Here is a 19,797-nt window from a genome sequence, read left to right on the forward strand (position 1 = left end):
TTACGTCTACTTATTTTTTTTAAATCATCCACAAATGCTTTATTGTTAAAAAAGGAAATCGTTATGAAGATAAGAAGTGATGGAGCAGAGATGTTAACAATGGAATGCAATGTGCAGCAACAGCTACACAAAATGTAGAAAAATGTCTCGCCAAGGAAAGTCCAACATGGACACGCATCCTCAAAACGGGAATGTCCGTCCCGTTCAGCCTGTGGGGGACGGTGGTCCGGTGTCCCTCCTCCTTACACAGAGTTAGAGGGTCTGCGCTGGTGGTAAGCCAAGGGTGGGCACCGATCGGTCGCATGATGGTCGCCCCCACCTTTCCCGTTGCATGCCTACGCAAGCAAGTCCTAGTTCCTCTTCACCTTGGCTAGGTTCTCCTGACGCCTCAGTTTCTTCTTCTGCTCCTTCTCCCGTGCCTCAATCATCTTGGCCAGTTTCCACGACAAGAGGGCACTGGCAATGAGAAGGGGTGTGAGGGCCAGGATGACCGTGGTCAGGAAGCCGTAGGGGTCTTTGGCAGCCCACCCCACCACGTACTCTGCCCATGCTCTCACGTCAATCATGGTGATTAGCAGTGATGGAGATGATCACACCTGAGAGTGCGAAAGAAAAGTATGCCAATATCACACCACAGTAGTAGTATATGCAGATAGATCATGTAGAATAGTACTATAATCTCATGATATTGTTTACAAAGCCCGCCATCTTTGTTTGGCACACCAGCGGTACGAGCCACAACAACCCAACAAATAACAGAATCGACACAAATTCGAACTAAAAACACACAGACGTAAACAACGTATTTGGACTAATATGCGCTAGTAAAATCAACGTCACACCTCTGGAGCTACACCTAACAAAACATTTCACGGACTCGTCTTCGGTTACGGAGGCGATCGCTACTTGTTGAACTACAAAGAATTTAAACGCACCGCGTAGCTAACCATGCTAGCCCCGTCACGGTACACAAACACTAAAAATCAACTCAAAACAGCTTCACGTCCGGATAAATAACAACTTACACACCTTTATCTGTCGCTGATATCAGACGTTAAGAGGAGAAGGGGGCGAGGGATTAAGCAACATTGGTTACCAGGATTAGCATAGTTTGCTAACTAGCCTCCGAATAACGGTCTCACTTTATCAACAAGAAGCATGACAACAAAAGAAGCGAATAAATACAAACTTTAAAAGGTAAGTTGTACTTTCGATACATTTAAACACAACAACCTAAAAGCAACAGACTAACCTGTATGCAGTGATTTTTTTTCGTATTTCTCTATGGTTTCCTCGTTCCTCCTTGCTTCCGGAAGTAGGAGTTTAGCGGATGTGGCGTATTCACCTGTAGATGGGAGTTGTAGTCCTTTTTTGCCGATGAGTCACAAACAAGGTCCGGCCTATAGGGTGGGCCAATAAACGCTTTTTGCGTCTCACGGGGTCAGCGTTTAAGAACATTTATGGTTAATAAAACTATCTGTGTTGTATTTAATCCGTAAAAAAAACAATACTTGACTACTACAAACAAATGTATTGTGGTAGAGTTGTTATTATGAAGAAAGTTAATGTGTTAAACAAATAAACAATTGTTAGGACCGTACTAATTATGTGACAGGAAACAATCTAAATATTACGCAGATGAGTGATGATAGCATCTATAATGAACATACACAAAAAACAGCAAGAATCTATCTATCTAAAATGGCAGTTATTAATAATTTCTGTAATTTTGTAATTTGTTGGGATATGAACACAACTGCCAAAGTTATGGCTATTCAGGTTTGAACTTGCTGTGCGGCCGCAAGACCACACTGATGTATTTTTTCCTTCATCTATGTTTTCTGAATTAAGGGATTTCTTTGTTTTCCAAAAAAAGTTCTAATTGGTAAGTCTGTCAGGGGAAAAAACCCAAGACCATTTTTTGTCACGTGCCACAAAATTAGAGGAAAATGAGAGCATTCCAATATTTAAGTGGTGGCGTCATGTGTTGCAGTGAAACACATGCAACCTAGTAGCCAGATAAAAAAAGAAACACATGACACCTGGCTTTGATTAGAAAAAAATCCGATCAGCGGTAAACGCTGTGTTTGAACAATCCAGCAAATTATAAAGCAATAACTCCACTTTGAGAGCAGAAAAAGGAAGCCAAAAAAGCTCCACTGGCCCTCTTGAGAAAGATGACTAAACATAACAAAGAAGGACCTCCTGGCTTTGTGAACTTCCTGTGGGGAAGTATTGAAACCAAATCAGGTTAGGCCACATCTGCTCGCTCCATACGGCATGGATCGCTTTCAGAACGGTTCAAAGGCCAGCCTTTTTAGTCCTGCTCGGAGGAGTCAGAGCAGGGGCAGCTGGGAACACATAGCAGACGCATTGCATTCTGATTTACTAGCATACTTTTGTTTTATAGACAATTAAAGCCAGCAATCTGGTGGCCATTTTGTAAAATTTGTTTTAATTATTATGGTAGTTTCTGTCATGGGGAGCCCGGGGGTGGGCAATGTAACCACAACCTGATGAGTGCTCCCACAGAAGCTGGCTGGCCCTTCTTTCTTGTCACAGTGGAGCTATCAACACACAGGAAGGTGGGCATGCAAAATGACACAATTGGTTTTCATCCACCTCCACTAAGTTGTGTGTCTTGCAATGGCTGTTAGGGGAAAGTAAATGACCTGCACAGACACTGAGAAATTTCCTACATCTTTTTTTTTGGTTTTGATGGATTTAGTGGAAAAAATCTACAAGGAAAAAGCTCAATAAAATCAATATTTACTCAAAGCATAAAAGATCTTAGAAGTTGTTTTTTTTTCTTTGAATATAACTATGTTGAATGTACAATTAGGCAGAAGACATTTGTCAAACATTTAAGAATAAAAACACAATGCCATTTTTGATCCCACCTTAACATAAACAAATGCAATCCTTTATATCAACAATTCAGTTTTTATATTTGTCCACCAAATAAGGCTACTTTTTACCCATTCAAAGCATGCAGCAAAATTTCTCATGTTTTATTGTTTTCGCAAGGGTGCTTTGCTTCTGAAATGATACGTATGTGTCGCTACCGATGCTGGATAATAGTGTGTATGTGTGTTTTTACTTTTGCCTTCGTATGTGGCTAAAAGACAATGGAGCTATGTTAAAATACTGGCCTTTAAAGGGTTAAAACCCCCCAAATATAATTAATATTTTCTATGTATATTTCAGGCAAAAGTACTTTTAATAGAGTGATGTGTTTAAAGTGGAAAAAAATAATATATATCCTTTTTTTTGGGAAACATTATTTGTCATTCGGTGTGATGAAATTAAGGGTTAAATATTTATAATAAATAATACTAAGAATACTATTAATAATAACAATAATACAATTTATTACAACAATAAGAAATTAATACATAAATAGTTGGTTGACGGTCCAGTCCCTCCCCAGCCTGAATCATAACGGTGTGTGTGTCTGTTCCGCATGCTCTATGACAGGAAGTAGCCTGCTAGCTAACAAACAGACGGGCAACCACAAGATTCCATAACTTCGCTTGGCCATGATGGAGATCTGCGCCGAACTGAATGACATTCTAGTTATATATGGTCATTATTTGACCCCTTAGTTTAATAATATGTGTGCTGTATTTCCACCTCACTAACTTTATCTCTGTCTATAACAGTTCAAAGTTCTTTTTGGAGCAAAGTCTGGACAACAAGCATCATGCTGTTACTGAAGGTCAGGCTCCGCTGGAAGAGAAAAGTTAAGAAAGAAGAGGCAGAATAAAAAAGTCCACTTTCTTGCCACCCTTTTGGCCCTGTGGGAACCAGCAGGACCGCCCCTGGATTAAGTCTCCGCCTTTAAACTCATATAAGTGGGGAACTTCAAAGGCCGTCGGACGCCGTAGCCCCGCCCCCCCCGCGGCTTCACAAAGGATTTGCCGACGTTCGGGAATTCCGCCTCCACTTCCTTTTATAGCGCCACTCGTGCGCTGGCAGAGCGCCAAGGCCACGCCCACCGCGGCTACTTTCACAACACAAAGGACACCGCGAAACTCTCAAGCTCCGCCTACCTCACCACATAAGGACAGCGTGCCCATGTAGGGCAAACAATCGGCGCCAGATTGCCCTTTTCTCTTCCTCATCCAGTTTATATGATCGGAGAGGCTCGGCGAGGCAGGTTGGAAGCGGTGCGAACATGGCCGAGCGAGTCCAGCAGCCTCCAGCCAAGCGGCTCTGCTGTCGGCCCGGCTACAACCCGGCGTGCAGACAAGGGCAGCGGGCTGGAGGAGTCCTGTGTGGCGGCGGCTCCGGCTCCGGCTCCGCTCCGGGAGCGTCGGGGCAAAGCGGTAAGGCGCACAACCCGGAGTCGCTGCTCGACATCGCGGCTCGCAGGGTAGCCGAGAAGTGGCCCTTCCAGCGGGTGGAGGAGCGCTTCGAGAGGATCCCGGAGCCCGTCCAGCGCCGGATCGTATACTGGTCGTTTCCGAGAAGCGAGAAGGAGATCTGTATGTACTCGTCTTTCAACGCCGGGGCCGAGGAGAGTGGAACTAGCGGGGACAATAATGACGAGACCCAGCTGCCTTTCCTGCGAGGTGTCACTCTGCTGGAGGGTGGCTGGGTGGACAACGTACTGCAAGTCGGTGAGTGCAAGCGAAACAGGAAAGAAAACACATTGTATGCTTTCTTTCTAGTGTCAACAATGCAGGGTATTTCCACACGTCAGTCAGTAATAGTAGCCCACTTCTTCTTCTTGTGTGCCCACTGAGCTGCGCGCATTGAATTGCCCCGGAGCCGTCCCAATTGGAAGCTTATAGCACTTTGTTCCTATTTTTGTGTCTTTCCAGCTCTCTGTTGCCAACCCCCCCTTTTCCACCACCACCAATCCACAGACAAAAGCCCCCCTATATCTTTTCACCGCTGGCTAAATAGACGATATTTATAAAGAAGGGTGGGAGGGCTGGGCGATTTAAAGCCACAGTGCTTCTATTTTGTTTGCCAAACACCTTTTTTTCTCGCGTGTGTGTGTGTGTGTGTGTGTGTGTGTGTGTGTGTGTATATGTGTGTTGTACGCCAGCATCCAGTCAACGCCAGGACATATGTGGCTGCTGGATGCAAATTACTCACCTAGTTTTATTATGAGGGAGGAGAAATGTGGGCTCGGCATCCAACAACCCCCCCTCCTATAATATTTCACCAGTGCATTCGACTTTAGCTGTCAGTCCCACTCCACACCCTTGGAAGCGGTTCAGGATTCTAATCCCATTACCCTCCCCAGTTCATCTGAATCTTAACGCATCCTGCAAACAAGATTTTATGCATGATCCTCCTCCATCACCTCCCCCCCAACTCTCACTTCTTGGCTTCCAATGCCTCCAAAGAATCTGTGTGCGGAGATGGCTGGAGCTCTTGTGGGCTTGGAGAATGTGCAGTGCACAATAGTAGCCATGGAGCAAGGCAGACAGGCGGGCAGCTTTCCCCTCCTCTCCACCCTCTCCTCGCCTCTTTAGCTGGCCTGTTTACCAGATTCCCCAGCATTAGGCGCATTTGGAGGGTGAAATGGAAAAGGGCTGGGCAAGTTTCATTGATGGACCATGGGGGGAAATTCACGCTAAATGAATCACTTAATTGTTATTCTTTTATGGCGTAGTGCTTGCCTGGTACAAAACTGCCTAATGCCCCCTAAATTCACTAATTGACTAAATTGACTGAGTACATTTGCCGTAGCTTGTTGACAAATAGCAGCCAAGAGACGCCGTCCCACAAATGTAAACACAGTGCTAACTGTGCTAGCCGGTGTGTGAACTCACTCGTCACCTTCAATATCCTGGATGGGCATCATTCATTTATTGTTTTAGAATTGTCCATTGATCTCATCTTGAAGCAATGGAGGCAAAATAGAGTGCACTACTCAGCTGCAGCCAGCAGAGGCAATGTTTCAACCAGTTTGTTGTCATTAGAGAAGGATTTTCCCTCAAAGATAGCAATCAATCGTAGCTAATTTTCTGAATAATCAAGGAAATGTAGTCAAATAATTCTCTGAACTCCTGTTCCCATGCCAGTACCGTACAAGAGGAGCTGTACCTAGAAATCAAAGGCTATGGACATTTCCTATGATTATTGTTACCCAAATTGCCACAATTTAGTTGGAAATCAATGATGAATTACACCCGCACTTCTATCATAGCCCTCTAATATCTTGATTGCTGTCAATTGAGTTGCCTTCCTCCATGTTTTGTCACAGGAAAACTAAAAGCGTAGCATCATAATGCACATCAGACTTCTTCCATTTGTTGCGGAGTTGGCTAACAGACACGAATAACAACCAAAGTACGATAAATACATTTCAAAACTGTAAGATAACCTTCTGCAATGGTACCAGTGCTTTGCTTGGATGTATAGCACATCCATGGGGTGTCATAATTTTTTTCACATTACTGTATCTATCTCCTCTACTCCTTAAGCGCTGCACACAATAGGGTGAAATTGTCAAAATGACTAGATTAGATTAAGCTCCAGGACCTTCTCTTCAATTGCCATTGCTCACGAGCGACGGAAGCTAACAAGCATAATGCTAAATGCAAGCCCTAAATATGCGCATTTTAAATGATTAAATGTACAAGTACTCAACAATGAATGATGATGATCCATAGAACGGATTAATCAGAGTCATCCATGACAACTGTGCTTACGTCTGTTGAGGGTCCGCATCCACATCACTCTGAAGTGGCTAACGGTAGCACTGGGCTCCCCCGAGGCTCCCGTGCTCTGCAGGCCGCTGGGTGGTCCCGGCTAGCTATCGGAGGAGGCGTTTCTCCAAGCCGCGTCAACGTAATCCACATTGCTTGCCTGTTCTAATTCCAGTAACGATTTATAATCATGTATTAACTTGTGTCACATTGACTTGACATTTCTCACACAGCTCAATGCGTTCTACAAAATGCCCACTGCAACTTGAGGGTGTTTAGCCGAATGACCATGAAACTCGGTACACACCTTAAGGGGACTAAGAAAGCACATGTGTGTAACATTTGAGCAAGACTGGTTGAAAAACACGGCCGCCACTAACAAAAACGTCTTAGCAACTACTTGTCCATAAGTCATTGAGCATTTGTCTAATGATTATCAAACTTATGAGGATATCTGTATTACATGTATGCTAACATGCCTTTCAAAGGATTTTGAGCACAACCCATGGGGGGCGCCACAAATGTCAAACTGTCAAGTTGTTCTAGTAGAGACGGAATCAACAGCGCCTCTGCAGGTTGCAACCGAGTAGTTCCAGAGCTGATTAATTGACGAGCCATTCCACACAATCGTCAGTGTTCTCAGCAATAAATCAATCGCCCAATCAGTTATCACGCCCATCCCTAGTCTGTAAGTGTGTTTGTAAAAGGAGGGAGGGGGGAGGCAGCGCATGTGTTTGTGTCCTCATCTGCACAGGCTGTCAGTCTCATCCGCTCACAACAGAGCCGAGGATGACAGGCGAGTACACAGCAGGAGGACGGCGGCGTGTTATGCTGATTGCAATTTTCGCTCCAGTTTTTTTTTTTTTTCACAGGGGGGAGGCGTTGTGCTGGTGCTAGTGGTGATGGAAAGAAATAAAGCCAAGGAAGAGAAAATGATAAATAAAAGATGCAATCTACTCCAGGGGACAGGCAGCCACTGGAGGATGAGGGGCTTAAAAGCAAGCAGGGCAGCATGGGAGGGGTGTGGGTGTGTGTGTGTGTGTGTGGAGGGACGGGGGGCTGTCAGCCACATCACACAGGCAGCACATGTATTGGCCCATCACACATATACAGTGGCCTGGAAAAAAAGTGTTTATCCATGTGTGTGTGTCTGTCAGAGGGATGGGGGATTCAGTGTTGATGATGAAAGACAGTAGCGCAATAGAAAAGATGCTGAGGTTATTGTGTGTATGTGGGAGGGAGTGAGGAGGGGGGTGGCTAATATACTTGAATGGATCTGCTGTCGCTGTTCTCCTCCTCCCCCAGCCATAAAACTCTCCATATTTGCTCCCCTAAGGCCAACTACCAGCCCCCAGTCTCCTGTGATTATTTATCTTTTTCTCAAAGACATTAATCACACGCTTTTTCCTTTTTTTCCCCCTCCATCCATCCTTTGCCATACATATATCAGCAGAGTGGAGGGAATGGATAAGGAGGAGGAAAGGAGAAGAGGGGGTCGGTGGTTTAAGGAGGAAGAGCAATAGATCGGGTGATATCAGGAAAGCCTAGAGGGGGTTGGATGGTGGGTGGGTGAATGCAAAAGAGTGGAGAGGCATTGAAATGGTGATTGCAAGAGAAGGGGATGTGTGAAAGTAACGGATGGAGAGCGGGGAAGGGGAGCGAGTGAGATGGATGGCTTGTTCGCTCTCCTGTGCGAGCTCATCTGTTCCAATGCCAGCCTTTCAGATAAATATTCATATATAGGAGTGTTATCCGACGGTCCGCTGCCTCTCTGTTATAGCTGCGTGATATTGGCCCGGTGGCTGCACACAGGGAGTGATGAATATGTCAGATGGCCTACCTTTGCTCTAAAAAGCTTCTACGTGTACGAGCAACTAGAGCGTCTCTTCATGGAAGACTTCGGACTACCCCGCGAGTGCTTTTCCCCACCCGTTTTCATGACACTTACTCCCGGTGCTACCAAAGAAGGGTGCCGGTGATGACCACAGAGCTGGAAATGAGAAGTGGAACCGATTATGATGTAGAAAAGTGATACACATGACATTGTCCTGGCTGCTCAGTACAATATGACTTCTTTTTATTCTTTTTTTTACAAAGCTGGCGTTTGTTTTCATTCGCATTTTCAGAAAAATGTTAAAAGCTAGTCTTTACTGACACAAAATGGGGGACCAAGTCCATTCTGCAATTGTTCACCTTTGGCGGTGGTAATACAGCCTTAACAGAGGTGAGATGCTGCCTGCGTGCAAGAATATTCCTCAATACGGGGGCAGGGTTGTGAGGATGAACATGCCCTGTTGTGTTGAAAGCAATTGTCGCTGTATTTTATATTTCACATCAGGCGCTGGCGCTGCTTTCCTCACACATCTGATGAATATTTCAGGATGCCGTGTGTGTGTGTGTGAATAGCATACACACAGTCACGGCAATATCCCGCTTCACTGGGATCTGTGTAAAAGGCACAGGCGGCTCTGATGTGGAAGAGGCTTACTTTTCCATCTTGTCAATCAGATGTTATTGCAAACTTCCATTTCATCTTCTTCTAATCATTGTAGCTTCTGTTCCCCTCCCTCCTGTGTAATTTTAACCTTAGCAGCTCCAAAGACAGGCTAGCTTATGATGCCTCGTCCTCTAATTATAGAAGTTTAATCCTATGGCTCTAGCAAGGCATGACAAAGCATGTTTCCACTTCATTACCCTCCTTCCTGTTTTTAGTCCTCCAGTCTGGGTCAAGTTCATCCCCTCTTCTGCCATTCATCTCCTGTCCTCTTCCTCCTCCCCTCTTTGACCTCTTGTACCTTGTATTTCTTATGCTGCACCCCCCACTGTCTGTCTCCAGGGCAAAAAAAAAAAACCCTCACCCCATCACATATACACACACACACCTCCTTCTTACTATCCTGTTACCGTAATGTCCCCAAGGAGTGACAGACATAGTGATGCTTGGCATATGTTGCTCTCTGCAATGTCATTAGGCCGCACGCCGTCCCCCGCCTCCACCCTTGTTAGGCTAATTCCCCACATGGAAGTACATGTCATTTTATCAAGCAGCTGCCCCAAATCTGAGTGACGAGCTGGACACATTTTGTTAAAATTAGACGTTGAAATTGTGTGGCCTGCAGTGGCGCTCCTGGACTGCACAGCCTACGGCCGCTTGCCTTTAAAAATACCACCGAATGTCCGTGGCGGTCATGCCTTTTTGAGTGTGAATGTCATTCTCTTCTAGTCCACCTATTTCTGCCAAGAGTGTGTGTTTGTGCGTGTGCGTGGGTGTGTGTCCGTCTTGCTCGTAACCCGGGTTACTTTTTTCATGCTCTGGAGAATCTTAATTAGGGTTCTCATCTCGTCATCTATCGCCGCACTTTTTTACCATTTATAACAGTGAAAGGCTGGTGGTTCCCTGTTTCTCGTTTCTAAGCGACTATTTTATCATTTTTACATATAATGTACGTAACCGAGGGTTTCTAAATAGCACACCTTTGGAAACCCCCGTCTTGTACTTGGGAAAATCAGTGTATAATACTCATTATTTGTGGTATTGTTGTCAAATTTGAAATGGGATGAGGCAGGACTGCATCTGCCCAGCTAGTAATTTTGAAGGGAAATGTTTTTGACAAAATGACTGAAACTTCCTTTGATTAATTGAGTAATAAAACATCTTTTTGCTTGGTTCAAGAGCAATTCTAAATGCACAAGCGAAAATCAGACATTTCACGTAATAATGAAGACCAATTGGTTTCATATCTTTAGCTAATCAACAGTTTTATTTCTTAAATTCACATAGTGCATAGCAACAAACTGTATTTATCCACCCAGCTCAGTAGGCTAATGTGTTGGACGGTCATGTTTAAAATGCTATGTGTTAGCTCAGCTCTTTTTGCAGATAAAATGAACCCTGTATGAAATCACGTTAACCTTAAGGTCATACCATTGTAATAAACTAGCTGCAGATTTGACAGTATTCATAATTAAGAGAAACCTATCCGTCCACACGGCCGACGTTATGTTAACGTTAATCTCATTGATTTCCGCTAGGTTAATTTTACCTCATCTCGGCTCCATTCTGGGTGTCGTGCCACATCAAAGATGTGCCGCAATGGACAATGGATACACGTCACAGCGATCGTCTTGCTGTTCAGCTTCAATGCTCACGCACTTTTGACATTTATCTGTCTGTTTAAATTTTGTTTTCCTTCCCTTTTGTCGCCTCGTCGTTTTCTCTCGTCTTTTTAATCGTACTGCTCCTTCAACAAAACACCTGCTTCCTTCTTCTTCCTGTGTGTTGGTGACGTACGTGGTTCCTCAAAGCAGATTCCTTTTTGTAATGGAGGTACTCTAATTACTGGAGGAATCATTTCACCCCTGCTCTTGTTACTCAAGTCTCACATGTAAATCAAACTGGTGAGGGGAAACCCTCTAAGTATTTCTCTCCCATGCATGTAGTCCGAATGGTTCAAGGACAGCTTCTCGTTTGTTTTGGATGTGACTTTTTTGTCTTATTTAGGTGTTTCAGCGAAAGAAAATACCAGAGGTTTGAGCAGATGAATTGAATTTGTATTTGTTGAATGGGTGTGCGTCTTCGTGGGAATGACACAACAAAGAACTTATGGAAATTGTGTGACATGAGTAATTGAACAAATCCCCATTCCTCCACCCAAAAGGGGTTTGATCAAACTCAGAGACTTTGATTTTTGTGTTGGAAACCCATCGAAGACTCTGTCCACATCCTACAGCGTAGCTTAAAATCCTTCGCAATGTATCATCAGCCATCTGTCAAGTATCCCTGATTCTTATTTGGGCGAATTCCCGAGAAGGATTTTGTGAAAAGTATGACAACTGGACGCCGCGCCAAACAAAAATGTCAGACTTGCTGTTCGGTTTGTCACTCAAATTTGACGGGGGATCATTTCTTTCTCTTCTGGGGGCACAACTGAGTGAGTTTCAAGGCGTTGTGTTCGGGACCCCTAAAATACATCAGTTTTCACAAGGATACACAAAAATTTGGGCATTTTCAGGCATGTTGAGGCCCCCAAAATGGAATGTACAGGAACGCGAAACTTTTACAATACCATCCAGCAGTGGTCCCCAACGTTTTTTGACCCACGGACCGGCTTGTGCTACATTATAGCAATCTAATTTATCTTGTTTGTTATGTATCGTGTAAAACTAACACATGAATAACATCAAATTAAAAGTACAAAATGAATGCCGACCCACCATCCACCAGTTCAAGCCTGGGGTTTTTCTAAAGAGATGATTACATCGCTGTTTGACGTGTGTGGTAAAAGGCAGTGCGCTTAGGTATTAATAAACTTACCTTTATTAATACCTTTTATAGTATCAGCATTTGACACCAAATATGAGGTGAAAGAAAAATGGTAAAAATACAGCAGTAGTCTATCTGTTCTGTGCGGCATGAGATAAAGTTAGCACACGTACAATGGTCATGTGTCAAGTGAGACGGATGTAACAGAGAGAATTCGGCCACTTTTCAAAATAAAACATAGAATGGCCCGGTACCAAAACCCCGGGGGTTGGAGGTCACTGACCATACAGTACAACAAATATATTTCAGGGCGTCTTTGCACTGCTTGGGACTCGGGCCCTGAATATTCACTCTTTCATAACAAGTCCAAAGATACTAGTATTCATTCTATCTCAATGCATGCATTTCCGCTCTTCAGTATTATACTCCACCGTCTCCACTTTGCTGCATGGACATTGCTGCTCGTCTCCTCAGGGTTGGAATTTGTCACCTTATCATAACCACCAGCCACATGCCATCAAGTAAATACAGGAGACCCTCATTCTCTTTTCTGTTCCCCAACAACTACTATTGTGTGGAATAAAAAACCTGGAAAACCCACCACTTTATTATATATACCAACGGACGTCCACACAAATTCTTACCATTTTTTCAAGCAAATAATGCCCACTTTTGATTGACACCGTCTTACTTACTTACTTGAATAATGTGTTTATTATTGTGGTTTTAGTTGCAGTGGTGTACGACTCCAGGCTCACAATTTCAAGCATTTTGTCCACAAAGGTGCAGAATTTATGATGTGAAGCGTAAATCTTGCACGAGGATGACGCCCGCCAGACGCTATCAGGCTGCCGAGCTGTGTTTTAGGTGAGCCGAGCGCTCCGCCATCGTGTTTGTGTGTGTGGGCTGTTTTCTTTTCATGTGGGTGGATCTGTTTTTATTATCTCGGGGTTTCTTTTTCCCCCCCCCTCCCTCCCTTCTTCCTCTTCTTCTTCACAATGCCCATCAAAAATGAGCCCACATGCTACGGCGCTGAGAGCGCAGAGTGACAGCTTAACAAGATGCTGACACAATATGATTCAGAACTTTTGGGAAACGTGCCCCCCACCTCCCCCCACCCCCCATCCTGCGTTGCTCCCAAAAGGTCTTTCATGTTACTCTAAATGAAAGGCTGCAAAGACATTTCATGTTTTTGAGTCACGCATGTTTGGGGAAAGTAACCCACCCCCCCACGGCCTCAAAGGTGAGCTGAAATCCCGCAGATCCGCTTGCCTGAGGTCTACCCCCGGCCATGTGACTAACTTGAATTGTCATGGAAACATGGCTGAGCCTAGAGCTAGTGTAAACATCTGGCTGTCCAAGAGGGAGAGCGAGCGAGGGCCAGCGACTGCATTCATGTGAAAGACGGTCTTTAGGGAAAGAACTCTTGATCTCTACCCGTGGAGCAGACATTCCGAGAAGCAGATTCCACATCTTTGTCTGACTTTGTCGCTCAACTGATAGGTTAGCGTGTTAGCTTGGTATCTCTGAATATGCAGTACTGTGCAGAGGTCTTGACCTTTTTTTTTTTACAGTATTTATTTAACATACAGTCAAACCTCAGTGTTTGTACGCCACGGTTTTTGTAATATTCAGTTTTCATCAAAACGCTTCACCAAAATGTTGCCTCCTTTGTAGTACAAAACTGCACGTAATAAACTAGTCCATCTGCCTTGTAGTGTTGTTCTGCGAGATCGAAGCACCCTCCGCATTGCTGACTCACTGTCCGTGCATTTTTCTTTTATTGAGTGTGACTGCTAAAAAAAAAAAAAGTTGCCAGCAATTTCATAGAAAAGGTGAGAAACACTATTGAATTAGATTTTGCCAGGATGTACGGGAAGTTTGCATCAACAATAACTTCTGTCCATCCCTTAATAATTATTTTGCATTGTTTTCTGCATGTAAAATTATCCCCTATAACATGTTTTTTTTTAACGGGTCAGTCTCCTGAAAGGGGTACAAAAAGTGTCAAATAGCAAGCAAAATTGATAGCTCATAATAAAGTATATTACTTTAATATATATGTTTAATTTAAATGTTTTAAATTGTTTGAAATGTTTTAAATTGACCATAAATTGTCACAAACATGCTCCACAATGGCAACATATGTTGCGTGTAACACTTAGCTAGTGGATGGACCCCACTTCAAACTGCGAAACAACACTGTGTTCTTTAAAACAACACACTTCAATTTCCGCAGAAGCATGATGTAAATAAACAGTTGTATTGATGAGAGAATATGGATCAGTAGGAATCATAAAGGTAACACGTTTCCTGGACATTTGGCCATATTTATGATTTTGAATCAGTGACACTTATTATTATTATTATTATTATTATTATTATTATTATATTGAAAAACTGGAGAAACAACACGGAAATAGTCTGAAGTTCACATTGTGTCAAGACAGAGGTCAGCTCATTTGCATATAATCTTTGACGGTTCAATGTGAGTTACATTGTGTGTCAACTACGCTGGTTACGTGTGCGTTTTGTCGTTGTTGTTGTTTTGGATGCAGCAAAATGCATTTGGCGCAAAGTGAGGTGTTATGCTTCGGAAATCGCAGGGGCCGAAACATAAGTTCCACCATTTTGTATTATTTCCTCGACTTTTTGACACACTTTTGCATGTCACAAAATGGCGATGCGCAAAAGGGCTGAGACTGACATCAGGTTGTGTATTACACACAACAGACCCAAAGAAAACATTCAACACTGTTCCCTCCGCTTATTCAATGTGTTTGCAGTATATTTTCATTCTAATCTAATTCTAATCACTGCAGTGTGTGTGTCACGCCCCTCGAAGTGATGACACCCTTTCTGGTACCCCTTTCAGGAGACTGACCCGAATATGTTCGGGTGTCTGGAACTGATTCATTGGATTTAGATTTCCTACATTTCGGTTGTCGTCTGACATTGGGGAATGAAGTTATAGCGAAAACCGAGGTACCGTTGTACAGTCAAACTGAATGGCATTTGTGGTGCCCCCTATGGATTGTGCTTATCGTTAGACAAATGGTCAATAACTTATGAACAATTAGCTGCTAACTTGCTACGATATTTTGCTTGATGGCGGCCATCTTGACCAGCCAATCTATCTCAAATTGTACAGACGTGTGCTTGCCAGTCCCCCAAAGGTGTGTACCAAATTCTGCAGTTAGTCAGTTAAACACCCTGAAGTGACAGTGGATGTATTTTTATCGAGTACACAAAATGATCAAGTCAGTCCAACTTACAAGGCTTGAACTTGTGGGTTAATAACCGGCCACCATGTGGTGCATTTGTCAGAAAAATGACCGCACAAACAACACGGTAGGTGTACAACACATCTACGTGCCTCACCAGGGCTCTACTCGGTATTAGTTGTTTTTTCTTAGGAAAAAGTACGATGTACTATGCAATATAACAGTGCTTCCTGCGTCTGGCCGGGTGGGGTTCCAAGAGTGCCGAAGGGAAACCATATACTGTGGGTGACATAAACCAGTGGTCTCCAACCTTTTTTGACCCACGGACCGGCTTGTGTTCCCACAAATCTCCCGCGGACCGGGGGTTGGGGGCTGGCTTTCAGACATTATAGCGATCTAATTTATCTTATTTATTATGTATTGTGTAAAACTAACACATGAATAACATCAAATTAAAAGCACAAAATGAATGCCGACCCACCATCCACCAGTTCAAGCCTGGAGTTCTTCCAGAGAGATGATTACATCGCTGTTTGCAGTGCGCTAGCATGAATTAACTTGAGACAAGGGTGCACATTAGCACTCAATAAGTCATCAAAACTTACCTTTTTATAGTATCAGAATTTGACACCAAAAATGAGGTGAAAGTAAAATGGTAAAAATACAGTAATATCTGTGCGGCATGAGAGAAAGTTAGCGCACGCACAATGGACATGCGTCAAGTGAGACTGATGTTACAGAGAGAATCCGGCCACTTTTCAAAATAAAACATCATGGAAATTATTTTTTCTTTCTGTGCGGCCCGGTACCAAATGACCCACGGACCGGTACCGGGCTGCGGCCCGGGGGTTGGGGATCACTGACATAAACCACTCAGTTTGCCAGTCAATGTAACATTGGAAGATACATGGCAAGAAATGACGAAAATAAACACTCATGCTAATGTTAGCTTACCCTTTTGTTGTGACACCACAATATTATACTCCAAATTCTCCACTTTGACCTCAGTCTCCTCTCGAATAAGAAGAAGAGATGGACAACCAAGATAAAACGATGGCAATCTGGTTTCTTTTCTCTACCTTGCGCTCTACTGAGCGATAATTTAGTTATTTGTGGCCATTATAGCAACACTTTTGCACAGTTCTCTTTAAGTTGTGTCTGTGTTTGTATGAGGATTTTGGAAAACAAATATGCTTTTTTTTGTAGGCAATCTCTAGTGTAGCTTGTGGAGCAAGCAATTATTCCCATTATCGTCTTCCAATCTCCTGATTATTTTGGCGATGGGTTTTAAAATGTTCATTTGCCCAGTTTTTTTGTCCCAACAAGCAATCAAAACAAAATAGCTGCCATATGTGATGAGATAAAAATGTGTCATTTCAGGCTGGAAAAGGATCAAAAGCAAGCAACAGAACGATCAAACGTATCCCTAACGGCGCCCCGTTAACTTGCCTGCACACCAGACGGTCCCAAAATGCATGTGTGTGTCACGGACCCCCCCACCCCCAGTCCAAGTGAATCACCCCTACTTCCAAAAGCAGACATTTTCTTTATTCTCCGCTTTTTCACATTTTATCAAGAGACACTGGTGGACAGTCCTTTAGCCATCAGGTCCTGATGTCTCTGCCCTATTTCCAGTCTTTCCAGCCCACTGGTGCCAGCCTCCCTCCCTCCCTCCCCAACCCCTCCTGATCCCATTCCCTGCCTCAGACATGGCCGTTTCCGCCTAACTCACCAAAGCCAGCCTTGCAGCCTTGCCTCAATACCACACTCCAGATGTAGCACACTTTTAAAAAATGACCCTGCACACTAACTTATTTTAAATCCGCCACATCAGTTATGTGTGTGTGTGTGTGTGTGTGTGTGTGTGTGTGTGTGTGTGCGCGTGTGTGTCGCCCCTGTAAAATAAACCAGCTAAAGTAATAAAGCTCCCGCGTGAGTTCCTTCTCGGTCCCCCCCCTCTTTTCCAGCTCCACTTGTCTCCCGTCCCAGACTGTGGCTGCTTGGCTTGCGTCAGCACCGCTCCTTGACTGGCTGCAAGGCTCTGTCTAGGAATCCACTAGTGTGCTCCTCTTCTTCCTCGCGAGGAAGGAGGACTAAGCGGGGCAGCAGAAAGGGCTACTAAATCCACGATGACAGCGCCCTATTAAAAGCCATTTTTTTCCTATTTCATTTAATGACTTTTATTACCACACCGCTCTTCGATTGGGCAATAATAACAAGAGAATGCAGCGCTCAGCATTCTCCTATCTGATGCCCACATTCTTTTTTTTTTTTTTCTTTTTTAATGAATTCCTCTTTGCACCAATGGCTTGCTGAAATAAGCACAAAGCAGCCTGCTTACAGCAGTGCACATGTATTTACTGTATCTGTGAGAACGCATTCGCTGTACAGTAGAACCTCCATGCTTGAACACATTTTTCCAGAGGAAATATTGTTGTCATCATCGCAAAACCTTTATTAACCAAATAGTTTTCAGTGTAAAAAGACATGAACCACTATTAATTAATTCAAATGTTAAAACAATAAAAGTTTGCTGTCTTTGCTGTCTAACAACAAATGATGAGAGCATACATTCTTAATTGTCATGCAAGTGTAAAAAGACATTACCCGCTGTAAACGTTGCAGTCTTATTGCGTTGAATGTGAGTCTGATTAATTCCTGTAAATGTGTACAGTATATTCTTTGACCCGTAACGCCCCTTCTTGGGGCTGAAGCTGGTTTGTTCCTGAATCACCCAGACGAATGATTCGAAACTGAATCAGGATTCATGAGTCCAAGGTTGCCACTGAGCCGGATCCTTTTGAGTCCTTCGACTGGCTGCTAACAAGGCGAATTAGCTGACTCTGTGAATATTGTCGTCCCTCGTTCATCGCGGTTAAATGGCTCCAGACCCGACAGTGATAAGTGATTTTCCGAGAAGCAAAATTCAATATTAATAAACGGAATATTTATGTAGTAGAGCATAGAAAACCTGTTTATGATTTTCTAAATACAATATTTACCATTATTAGATCCCCGTAGACATCTAATAATACCCCTAAAGTCATCTTCACACACCTATTCTTTGTTTATACCACATTGCAACTCTTACGCACAGTCTACGGGATCACTGCAGGGACACATTAGACGGCCTCCGCTTTCAGCACAGCATGCTACCGAGCTAACTACTTAGCCTCCAATTTATTTATTCTAAACTTAAGAAGTGTTTCAAACGGTGTGGGGAAGAAGGATAAAGTAAGAAGCCAAAAACTTACCACTTCCACACGGAATGGGAGGAGAACCTTGTTTTCACTGTCATGTCAGACATGCCATGGCTGACTCCATGCAGTGTGAAGGTAATGTAATGTAATGTCATGTCTCATCAATGTAACATTACTGACGATGTTCGAACTACGATGTAGCAAGGAACAACTGTATGTTGAAATTGTCCACTGACTCAAGTCTGCGCACTCAGAGGAAATACTGGACTTCCTCAAATGACTCAAGTGAACTGGATCACTTTAGTGAGTGACTCAGTAAAATGAACCGACTTTACCACTGCTAGTTGAGGCTATTTGCAGAATGAAAAGTGTCTCAAAAAATTCACAAAACGTTGGAAAAGGCTCATCATATGATGCTAGGTAGGGATAGCCATCAAAATCGATGAATCTATTCTTAAGAATGTGGTTGATTATGTAGAATTTGATTAAGTAATCGTGTTTTGTCGCAATTGAGGAAAAATGAAGTGCACTACTTGGTTTTAACCAGCAGAGGTGCTGTTGATTCATCTTGTTTTCTGTCTAAAGAATGTCAGCCATGGGAAGTAGAGCTACATCCTCTCATGGTCGGGATTATTCTGCTCAGTATGACACTGGGTTAGAAACAGGAGTTCAGAATTTTCAGAATACTCTATCGCATTAAACATAACAAATAATAGTGAAGAGTCAATTGAGGAAAGTCATACGCTTATCCTGAACTGAGGTCTCAAAACAACTGTTCAAACTCTACTACTTGACTTAATAGATGTGTTTTCCTCAAAATGTTGGTTCACTTCAGATTTGTATAACCTGAGGGTGTTTTAAATTGAAAGGCACCACTTAAGAATGCACGCCTAACAGAACAGAGGTTCTTTATGCAGGCTGATCAGCATCTGTTTTCTCGCCAGAAGCCAAACTGCTCTGCCTGAGCCCAAAGGCGACAAACAATCCTTGTGTGTGTACATAATCTGTGTATGTTTTGTGTAAAGGGCGGAAAGTTACCTGCTGCTGTCCCACAATAATATCGCTCCCCTTGCAAAAGTCGAGTGTGTGTTAACATTCAGCTACCCCATGTTTATTTTTGCACCAATACGAGCGTGAAGGCTCTCACTAAATGTGTTTCGGCCAACAATAAAGGTGAGGCATGTAAATGATAAGCTCGTGGATGGCATTCCCGTCTGTCTTCATTCCCACGCTATCTCCTTTCCACTCCTGCACGCACGCACACGCTTGTTCTAAGGCGCTCCCTCGGCTTGGTGGTGCTGGGGCGCCACCGATTCGGCGCCTTAGAATAAACAACCACCAACGATGAGGGCTTACCTGCCGTTGACCCCTGTCACGCTAACACACTCGCATACAGGAGGAGACATAGGTGTTCACTCATCGAACCAGGCAGCCTCCCCCTA

General features: G+C 43.6%; 2 protein-coding genes across 3 annotated transcripts in view; one reads left to right on the top strand and one right to left on the bottom strand.

The window, feature by feature from the left end:
• Positions 1-16: 16 nt before the first annotated feature.
• On the bottom strand, positions 17-1,371 carry smim15 (small integral membrane protein 15). Of its 2 annotated transcripts, none has more exons than XM_054774080.1 (2): positions 1,030-1,178; positions 17-596 (listed from the first exon to the last, which is right to left on the bottom strand). In XM_054774080.1, the coding sequence occupies exon 2, from the start codon at positions 564-566 to the stop codon at positions 351-353; it is 216 nt and encodes a 71-aa protein (XP_054630055.1). In that variant the 5' UTR covers positions 567-596; positions 1,030-1,178; the 3' UTR covers positions 17-350. The 2 variants fall into 2 exon arrangements, with proteins under 2 accessions (XP_054630055.1, XP_054630054.1); XM_054774079.1 differs by lacking the exon at positions 1,030-1,178 and adding an exon at positions 1,253-1,371 and having other exon boundaries at positions 35-596.
• Positions 1,372-3,733: 2,362 nt separating this feature from the next.
• LOC129180047 (zinc finger SWIM domain-containing protein 6-like) overlaps positions 3,734-19,797 on the top strand; it is a 62,931-nt gene continuing 46,867 nt past the window's right edge. The window contains exon 1 of the mRNA XM_054774066.1: positions 3,734-4,622. Coding sequence (XP_054630041.1) covers positions 4,178-4,622 — 445 coding nt within the window. The 5' untranslated portion in view covers positions 3,734-4,177. The remainder of the gene's footprint in view (positions 4,623-19,797) is intronic.

The sequence above is a fragment of the Dunckerocampus dactyliophorus genome, chromosome 4 (genome assembly GCF_027744805.1).
Source record: "Dunckerocampus dactyliophorus isolate RoL2022-P2 chromosome 4, RoL_Ddac_1.1, whole genome shotgun sequence".
NCBI classification, from domain to species: domain Eukaryota; kingdom Metazoa; phylum Chordata; class Actinopteri; order Syngnathiformes; family Syngnathidae; genus Dunckerocampus; species Dunckerocampus dactyliophorus.

What these genes read in the sequence shown, in the direction of transcription:
- smim15 (XM_054774080.1), bottom strand. Translation starts at nt 566, where the DNA reads ATGATTGACGTGAGAGCATGGGCAGAGTACGTGGTGGGGTGGGCTGCC.